Source organism: Merops nubicus, unplaced genomic scaffold (assembly GCF_000691845.1).
Source record: "Merops nubicus isolate BGI_N331 unplaced genomic scaffold, ASM69184v1 scaffold7797, whole genome shotgun sequence".
NCBI lineage: Eukaryota > Metazoa > Chordata > Aves > Coraciiformes > Meropidae > Merops > Merops nubicus.
In genome coordinates, this window is record NW_008619531.1 from 8,166 (window position 1) to 18,097 (window position 9,932).

Genomic DNA, 9,932 nt, shown 5'->3' on the forward strand with positions numbered 1-9,932 from the left:
AGTTCTGTTCTTACTGAAGCCACTGGCAAAGCTCTGATGTACTTTCAGAAGAGAGATTTGTACTTTGCTTCTACTGCTTTAGTGATAATGCCAAAGAGAATGACATTTAAGCTGGAAGATAGGACGAATTTCACTTTAAAACTCACGCATTACTGCTAGCAGGTCCTGTAACAATGCCATGCATGGATCTCCAGTTGAATGTGCAGTGGATTCTACTCACTGTTCCTAGGGATAATGATCCACAGAGAATGAACGTGATCCTCCAGACATGAAGGCACAGACAGGGAACCTCACACCCAAGGAACACATAGAATAAACCTGTGGTCTTTTTCCTGCAGTGTAGCAAATGGATACCAGATTATCTATGTTTTATACATAGAAGAATCTATTAACTTGTTTTTCAATATACATACATTAAACTGTACAATGAAGTACTTCCACACAGTGGGCAATGAGCAGCTCCCAGGGCCATAGCTATGGAAGTGTAGGAAATGCAGCTGGCCTTGATCCCTGCTCAAGGCAAGCAAGCCTAGGCAATAGGCCAAGGAGAAGAGGAAAAGTTTGGGAAAGTGTTGCCAGCTGCCTGGCTTAGAGGCACTTTGCTGCTTTTTTTTCCCCCCACTTTTTTCTTTTGCACCAGGACTCATGCCAACACTACGCCCATGCCAATGCTGACAACACCCAACTAAGGTTGAAAGATACACACCGAGAGGCACAGAATAAAAGCACAAAACAGTCATGAAGACTCTAAGCCTACAGTCCCAGCTGTAACCGGTGTCCCTTGTGACTCACTGAAGTCTGTGCTGAAAAGTCCTGTTCTGACCAGGATGTAGGATGTGGGAGAAACCTCTGGAAAGAAATTGGGGTGTGTGTCAGGTTTTTCAAATGCCTATTTTGGTGCCAGCTAGCAGGCAAGGACTGACTGCACTGCTATTCCTTCTGTCCACATACTCTGTGTCAGGTGCTCTGTCAAACTTGGTAAATCAGCCCATCCACCAGTTTTGGAGTCACCTTGATACAGATTTGCTTTTTGGAGCAGGAAGCCTGGAAATTCAAGAGATATACAAATCTATTGCAAAATAAAGAAAATAAATTTCAGCAACATTAAAAAAAAAATCCAACCTACTTCTATTTTGAAAAAAAAAATCCCCATATCTTACATCAAACAAAATAAATCAGTCTGTAGTACTGTTTACCTTGAAATGTCTCACGCTCGGAAACATTAATTATGGGCAATGTTGATTTAAACTAGGCAAGACATGGTGGAATCAAGGATTTTGTATTAGAAGTAGCAGAAATAGTTTCAGGACAAACCACGCTCTTGCTGGGATAATTAATAGTAATAGTACCAAAATAGCCAAATAGTTTTACTTGATTCTAGTCAATGCATGTATCTGGCAAATGTCCTGCTTTGAATGTATTTACTTTGCATTTTACTGAACTGACAGACAGAGTTCTCAACATATTCAGTGGAAACTTGTCCCAATTTCTCTATATCTGACAAGGGAAAAGGATGTTCCCAATGACTCCATTCAACTTCTTATCTGTATTAAGCACATTCTGAGTAAAGGATGTGCCTCATCACCATTTTGTGACAACGTCTTTCTGAGCTGAAGGCTTTGTCTTATGTTTCACATGTGTGGAGACTAGAGCAAAAAGCAATTTCAGTAGGAATCCTAAATTCAGTTTCATTAAGAAACAAAAATTCAGCCTTCTAACACTACCAAAGCAACTGCTCTGCTGACTGAGTGAAGCTGTGCACACACTGTTTTCACAATATCCATTTGGATGGCCACGCTTTGCTGAAGCGCTGGGTGAAAAGAGGTGCCTGCCACGGAGGTGGGACCATGTCTCTGCTCCTGCTGTTGCACTGGGACATGATTTGACAGGAGTTTGCCTGAGGACACAGCACAAATCAAGTGATGTAGCACCTGTGCTCACAGGGATTACCTGTGCTTCCTATAGATACTCCAATGTTACTATATTTCTCCCCAATTAATGATTTAATTAATAACTTCATTATTATTTTACTGGACGTCCATGTCTAGCTTTCATAGTGAGTTGCCAAGTGTGATACCAGCACTACGATGCACAGCTGTCCACATCTGCATGTTCTACCTGCCCTGAGCCATGGCACCCTTAGAACATTCTCTTCACGACAAAGGTGAGTCACAGACACATTGCACCTACCAAGAAAATTAATGCACTTTTAGTGTTGCAACATTATTAATAATATTGAGCGTTGGAAATAGTAATAATCAAACTATTCTATTTTCTATGTTGCAATAAACAAATCAGTCAATTAATATAACTGCTTTTGTCCAGATCAAACTCTGGCTTGTGGAATGATGTTATGAACTATTATAGTGATTACCAAATTAATGTTAGCTTGCATTAGACTATTTATTTTTTTTAAATATTTAAGTTGTTAAAATCTACAGTCCATGTACTACATCACTTTGGAAAAAGAAACATCAGCTGATTTACATAAGCAAAACCCAACATGGGACACAGGGTGTGTTCTCTGCCTTCTTTAAGTGCTATAAATCATAATTATATGATATTTATATATGTGAATATAAATAAGGTAGCAATACTAAAACCATTTTAAAGTGTCTAGCATCCTTTTTGTTCTAAGTATGAATGTCAGCATCAACAGCTAAACATTTTCCAATACCTCAACACTGCAGAACGTTGTAAGTATGCGAACACCATCTTGCAACCCTTACTCCTGTGATCAAAGCCTACTTAAATTGCTCCCAGGTGTACAAACTCTATCCATTTGGGTTCTAAGCTGGCATTTGCTGTAAAAGGATATCAGACTTCTTTTAATAGCAGAAAGTATCTTGGGTTTAGTTCAGTTAGATATTTAATAGTGGTATTTGCCAGACCATCACTGACGACACTAGCTCGTCCTGTCGCTGCTGCTTGGTCTTCTTGTTCACTCTTCTGTGTCCTTGGCCACCAGAAATTACTAACACAGAACTTGCTTTAATTTTCTTGGATCTCTGTCTTTTACATTTAATTGTGATATTTTGATCCTTTAAAAGCTCATAAATGTTGCTGTCCTCTGGCCTGTGTTCTAGAGAACTTGATCCATGAGACAAAGTAAGGGATGCAGAAGATGACAAGTCACTTTTTTGTGCAATGGACCCTACCGAGCCCCCGAGCCAAACGGCGGTGTCATGGGTGTTGCTTAGGGAAGAGCCTGGTCTGTCACTGTGCAGGACGTTCTTTTGGTCATCCTCTGTAGGTTCTGAGCCAGGAGGCAGGCTGTTCCTCAGTTTATTTCTGTTCTTGTTTATGGATGTAGCCGTTACAAGAAATTTGACTGGGCCATTGTGTGCGTGATATGACACCATTCCTCTTCCTGGAGCCAAAAGAAGACAATTAAGGAACATTATTTATTTTACCACAGTGTTCCACTATAATTAGTTCACAAAATTTGCTCTGAAAAGCAATTAAAACCCCTATTACATGCATCCAGCCTGTCTTTTGCCTCGTATGTACATAATTTACAGAAAAAAATGTATTAAAAAATAATCTATTGTACCACAAATGCTTTAGGATGGTACTAATAACTCAGCAGAAAGATGGCATTTTACTTCACTTACATTTGTGCTCTGTTCTTACAACAGCGTGAGCACAGAAATGCCACAAACAACTTCTTGCTGGCATTGGCACAAAGGTAACACTGTGAGTTTTCTCCAGTAATCCACAAACAAAATACGTGGCTTTCCATTAACCCTGTTGTACCTCTGTACCTCTCCAGATGTCCTCACACAAGAACATCTGTTTCATTGTAGCAGAACCCTCCACACTACAGAGCAGGAACTTATCCTTCTGTTTGTATAGTTACCATGGCAGATTGGTAAAAAAATGACACAACGATTATTTTTTTCTTTTCTTAAAAGTAATTAAACAGTGGGATGTTGGTGATACAAGGAAGATTTACACTGTGCAAATCATAAGAATGTGAGAAAAAAAAAAATTAATATGACCAAATTCAGAAGCTATAGCAATATCAGTATATGTGGCTTTTACAGAAAAAAAAAAAAAAGGATGAAAAAAACTGCCCAAAGGATTCTACTACATCAGCCACAATATGGAAAAGAGCTAGCCTATGAAGGAGAAAAACCCCACAACCCTACAAATCACTCTGTCCACCCCTAATGCTCTAATGCATTCCAGGTTATCATAAAACATATTCTGCTTGTACAGCAAGTGCAATGATATAAAGATGAATTATCACTATTGGAAGCACAACTGGAAAAAGTCACAGTTTTTCAGCTTAAATTCCAAATATAGTACCCAACACTATATAAATAGATCTCTAAAGGTAATGTTGCTAAATCTGTGAAATCTGACAAATCTTGATCAAAAATAAATGCAAGACTATGCAGGTGACATAACCCACAATAATCAAAACAGAAAATGAAGAATAAAATGAGAAAAGTTTTGATTCTGTAACTCCGCATTTTCTTGTATTGCATTAATTTTCACCTAACAGAGGTTCCATATTTTTAAGCAGCTTTTATCCTGTGTCATACTGGATTACTGCTGCGTATTTTGCTGAACACAGAGGATTTCATTTTCATTTTACAAAGTTACATAAGCTTTTTTTTTTGTCCCCCTGAAGGAAGTTGCAAACAGCTTGCCTCATAAAATCTGCCAGCTTCCCTCCACAGCACACAAGCTGGGGCAGACTTCCGAACCCAAAACACAGCATGGCCAAGCCCTTATTAAACATGCCTTTAAAATCTTGCTTCCGCTAGTAGCTTAAACATTTGCAAAATGACACAACAGCATTCATGGACTTGTATTTCAAATGGGACAATATAAAAGCAACTCAATAAATACATCTCTTCAAGATACAAAACCTTGATCATTAAGAAAAGTTAAACATATACTTTGATATATTGCAAGCCCCTCGTGTGGGGCAAAAGTGCACAAAACCAATGTACAGAATAGCCAGTTCACTCACCAGTTACTTTGGGAATCCCCTGCAGGCGTGGCACTGGCAATGCTACTATTATACCCAGGTTTGTTCCCACCAGCAACAAGCCGTGGCACACCAGGAGGCTGGTCACAGAAACACGCTGCTGCCCTGCGAAGTTTAGAAGTGCCCCGTTACTCAAGAGTGATGATCCTTGCCCAAATATTTTGCTGGACTGTGGTATTAAACTTTACGTACATGACAGTTTAGATGCTATTAAACTTCTGAAACGTTCTCTCCTAAATCAACAGTATCTAAAAACAGAAACGGATTATCTTTACAAATATGTTTTTATGAATAAACTGTGTTTGCATATTCTCAATAATAGAGCTGAAAGGTATTTCACTTCACAATACTCAGTAATACGTTGCCCTAACACCCTACACTTCACGACTCAAACCTGTTCAGGATTATTTTCTTCTCCTAGTTTTCATTCTGTGAAACTGTATCAAAAATGCTGTGATCCCCTGCTTGAGTTTATGTCCCCCCATATAAGAATGGCATTGGCACAGTGGAACAAGTTCAATGGAAGGTGACCACAATGATCAGGAGGAGACTGGAGCATGCAGTGTACAAAGGAAGGTGGAAGAAGTGCTGTCTGCTCCTGTCTGAGGGCAGGGTGCACAGAAGACAGAGTTAGACTCTGTTCAGATGTGCACAGAGGTAGGATAAGTCACAATCACATTTGGAGCATAGGAAATTTGGATTGTAAGTAGGGAAAAGCTTCGTCATAACTGTGGTCAAACACTGCAACAGGTTCCTTAGGAAAGTTGAGGAATCTCCATTCTCTCCAAAGATATTAAAAATTTGGCTGGATGAGTCCTTGAACAACCCAGTCTGATGAGGTCTGCCTCAAGAAGAATGGACAAGATGACCGCCAGAATAACTTCCAACCAAAATTATTCTATGAGTCTACCATTCTCTACAACATATTATTGATGGGACTGCTGTTTTTCTACTGAAGACAAAGTCATTTTTGCTTGAAAGACTTATTAAATACATCTAAATTCAGTTTAGATGGATTTGCAAAATGGCCTTGACAAGTTGCAGAAATAGAAACCACGGCCTGCCTAAACTTTTGCCACGGCTGAAGTTTATGTGGAGAAACACCTAACCTCCGCTGGAATCCTCCAGGTTCAAAACCTACACATGTATCTGTAGGTTTTATTAACTTCATATGCAAGAGAGCAGCCATTCCCATCTTCATCACAGCTCTCAAGTTGTTAGCCATTTCAGCAGTAACTAGGGAATTTGGATTCCATATTTGATATAACTCGGATGAACCTGCATGTTCCACACCTTAGACATGGACCTTAATTAATTATGGTGGATCACAAATGAATGCATCTTTCATCTTGCCCCTTGAAGCTGAGCCAATTTACTTCCAAGAGTGTATGAAACTCGGATCCAGTGGGAAAGCAGGGAACGAGCAGCTTGACTGTAGCCCAAAGCACTCAAACTGGAAAGCAGGAGGTGGACCACAGTTAAGTCTTTCCTCACAGAACTTTACAACCCCAAAGTATTAACCCAGCAATGATAAAAGGCACATGTAGGTCCAGATATGGAATCCCAGCTCTGTCTGCCCAAAATCACATTCTATAATTCTCTAAAAGCACAATGATTAGGTCACCTTTGGCAGGTATAACAAGCAGGAGTAAGTTGAAGAGGCTCCACCTACTCATGCAGACCCTCAGAGATACCTATTTTGTTTTCCATAAACTGTAGGTGTTTATGCTGATAGGACCACATCACCCTTCTTCAGCTAGATGAGCATGGATGGTCTGTGCCTATAGATAAATTACAAGCCTTTTGAAGCTTGGAATTCACAGTTTAGATGCATTTTTTTGCTTGGTTGGTTCAGGTTTGGTGTGTTTTTCTTTTTTTTTTTTTTTTTTTTTTTTTTTTTTTTTTTTTTTTTTTTTTTTGTGTTTTGTATTTTTTTTTTTTTTGTTTGTTTTTGTTTCGTGTGTGTAGATTTTTGTTTTGGTTGGGTTTTTTTGTAGTTTTTTTTTTTTTCTAGATATCAATGGGTTTAATTTAGTTTCCAAAACAAAGCACACAAAGGCACTCCTTCAGCACAAAATATGTTCAGTGATGCCCAAACACCCCTGTGTATTGGAGTTTTCAAAAAATGAGTATTTGAATTCTGTGATTTAGAGCTCTGGCTCACTCAGGTTATATATAACATGTGAGTCCTTTTCACAGCTGGTGCCACAGCAAGTGCAAGGTGCCTGCAGGTTAGCTTAACCTCACACCATTTCATTAAAGCTTGTTTTACAAGCTACAAACAGAAATACTCCGTACAATTTTTAACCTTCTGATATTATCAAAAACTCCAATTGTACTTTTGGCCTTTCAAACCTCTTGCTGAAGCAAGATGCTCACATTTTTAAACAATACACCTTCAATGTTTCTTTAAGTGTTTAAAATCATGATTTCATACTCCAATGTTGAAGCAACTTTTAAGAAGTATTTTTTACCCAGGGAAAACGGGTAATATGCATTATTGATTCCATAGGTCAAAGTATCAAATTATCAGCCAGCAACTTAGGATCTTAAACATTGAGCACAACCTTAAGCATGAACCATCTTCAGTGAGGTCAAAAGGAAAACTACTTGCTTTGAAATCTTAGAAAAGCAGGACACATCTGTATCTGAAAATATACTTTGAAATAGCATATAACAACTTAAAAAAATACATATAGACTAAAAAAAAAACCCTATTAAAATACTGATTTGAAATATAAATCTGTTATCTTATTTCAAATTCAAAGGAAAAGAAAAACATAAGACCAATGCTCCAAAATGCATTATGCAGGAAGCACAGAAATCAACAAGAAGGGAAAATTATAAAGATAAAACCCAAACCAAATCAAATACTCTCATCTTTAAATGACAGCCTTTAGATGACACTGTCCCAGTGCAGACAGGACTGTTAAAACCGGTAAAATAATCTGACCAAGATTTTGACTTTACAAAGAACTGAAGCCAACAATTAAGCTTATACATGGACAAACAGGTTTTATTGCCTATGTTCTGCTCCATGTTCACCTTTCTCAGGTCTCTGTCACAACCACCACCAGACCCATGTAAATCCTCATGTGTACCCATGTAGATCTTCTGAAGTCAACCCTAGGTAGGGCTGCAGGTGCAAAAGCATGCTGGTGCATATGCTTTTACACGACTGTGCTGCTTTTACTATATAAAAACAAGCTTACTCTAGAGATCTGTTCAGCTGACCTGAAGTTTTCCCCAGTCTTTTTATTGTTCCCCAGTAGTAAAATCATAAAACAACTGCATGTTATGGTCTGGCACCTGGTGGGATGAGGACAAAAGAAAGCCATAAGCTTCCAAGTATAGTTTGTTTTCCACAGAAAGGAAATGATACTTTTTTTTTGCTTTGCTTTTCTCATCTATTTCCAGGAAACACACATGCCATCAGAGGATGTATGGATATAAACAGAATACAGTAACTTAAGCAGAAATCACTGCTTGGGTAAACAGGTAACCTGCCGTCACCCAAATGAGCAATGAAATTACATGTATCAAGGTCACAGTAGTCTCTTCAAAAGGACAAACTCTTTTAGAGCTGAAACGAAAAACATGTTTAAGGCTGTTTTTGACTGAAATATTGAATGTGACTATGGAAAAACAAGGGGACTGTCTATACATGTCCAGTATGATTATTTTTTTCTGATAAAGGCTGGTGAAAAGCTGCCGTTGTTGAGATTTCAACTACAGTTCACAAACACTAAGCAGAAACTTGCTCTACAAATGAAGTACACTGCACCACTGAAGTATGTATATTTGTCTTCAAATGTTAATAAATTTTTTTTTCTTTCTACTCAGTGTGCTGTCTGTTCAGCTACCAGAGCTATGCTTGGGTCACTTAAAAGCAATCCAGCTGTACTATGGTTTACTAGATAGTGAAATACACATGATGATGCTCTTTCAACCATTCTCTTCCTTTCTCATATGGCATTCGTGCTTTTTTGGTGTTTAGATACAGAACACAAGCTTGTTACACGTTATAAGGAAGTGTTTCTGATGATATATGAAGTAAAGGTACTGCAGACCACTCTGGGCTGAATGTCTATCCCATGGTTGCCTCCATGATCCTGGTTTAATTTGCAGCCCTGCATTCATACACACAAACTTCCCATAACTGCAGAAAGCAAGAGCCCTCCCAGCTCCATTCTTCACAAGCATACTGCCACAGATTTAAAAAGTCACATTCAGCAGATAAAAGCTGCTGCAGACAGTCTGTTTTTTTACCTTGCAAAACTTTGCCAAACTGCAAGGAGCATCACCACCTCCTGTGCCATTTCCCTTACACTTCAGCCCTCTGTGACTCCACCCTGCCCACTGGGCTGCAGGGCTGTCCTCCTCAAAGCAAAGGAGGCATTTCCTTCACAACAGGGAGAGCAGGAAGTAATACTTAAAGCCACCTTCTAAGACCAAAACTGGGGAAATCTAGTGCTATGAGAACTAGTTACTAAGGTTATGAGAACCTCCTACTCCTCTATCGTAGTTACTACAGCTGTTCTTTAAGTACAGCACTGTAACTCATGGTAACCACTCCTGGCAGCAACAGTAAATTTTTCTTTATCTTTTAATGTATGACAACAAAATAATTTCATTAACTTCATGGAATGACACTCTTCTCATTTACACCTCTATAAATGGAAACACAGATATCTCCAGGTAGCATATCGGGCCAGTAATACATATATTAGTATTAAATTATTTAGCAGTTCCTACTAAAATCTTGGCAAAACAAGTTCAGCTTCTTTTTTGAAATTATATCAAGGCCTTGCCTTTTTAATCTCTCTCCTTGAGACTCTCAGCAATAGTTTTACACTAATTTCTTCTCTCTCTTTTCAATACCAGTTGAAATTTTACTTCTCTGTTATTTTTGCATATTAAGGAATTCCTG

General features: G+C 38.6%; 1 protein-coding gene across 1 annotated transcript in view; it reads right to left on the bottom strand.

The window, feature by feature from the left end:
• Nucleotides 1–2,861: 2,861 nt before the first annotated feature.
• Nucleotides 2,862–9,932, bottom strand: part of LOC103776310 (rho guanine nucleotide exchange factor 10-like) — an 18,633-nt gene continuing 11,562 nt past the window's right edge. Inside the window, exons 4-5 of the mRNA XM_008943817.1 lie at nt 4,985–5,107; nt 2,862–3,370 (exon numbers count right to left, since the gene is read on the bottom strand). Coding sequence (XP_008942065.1) covers nt 2,862–3,370; nt 4,985–5,107 — 632 coding nt within the window. The remainder of the gene's footprint in view (nt 3,371–4,984; nt 5,108–9,932) is intronic.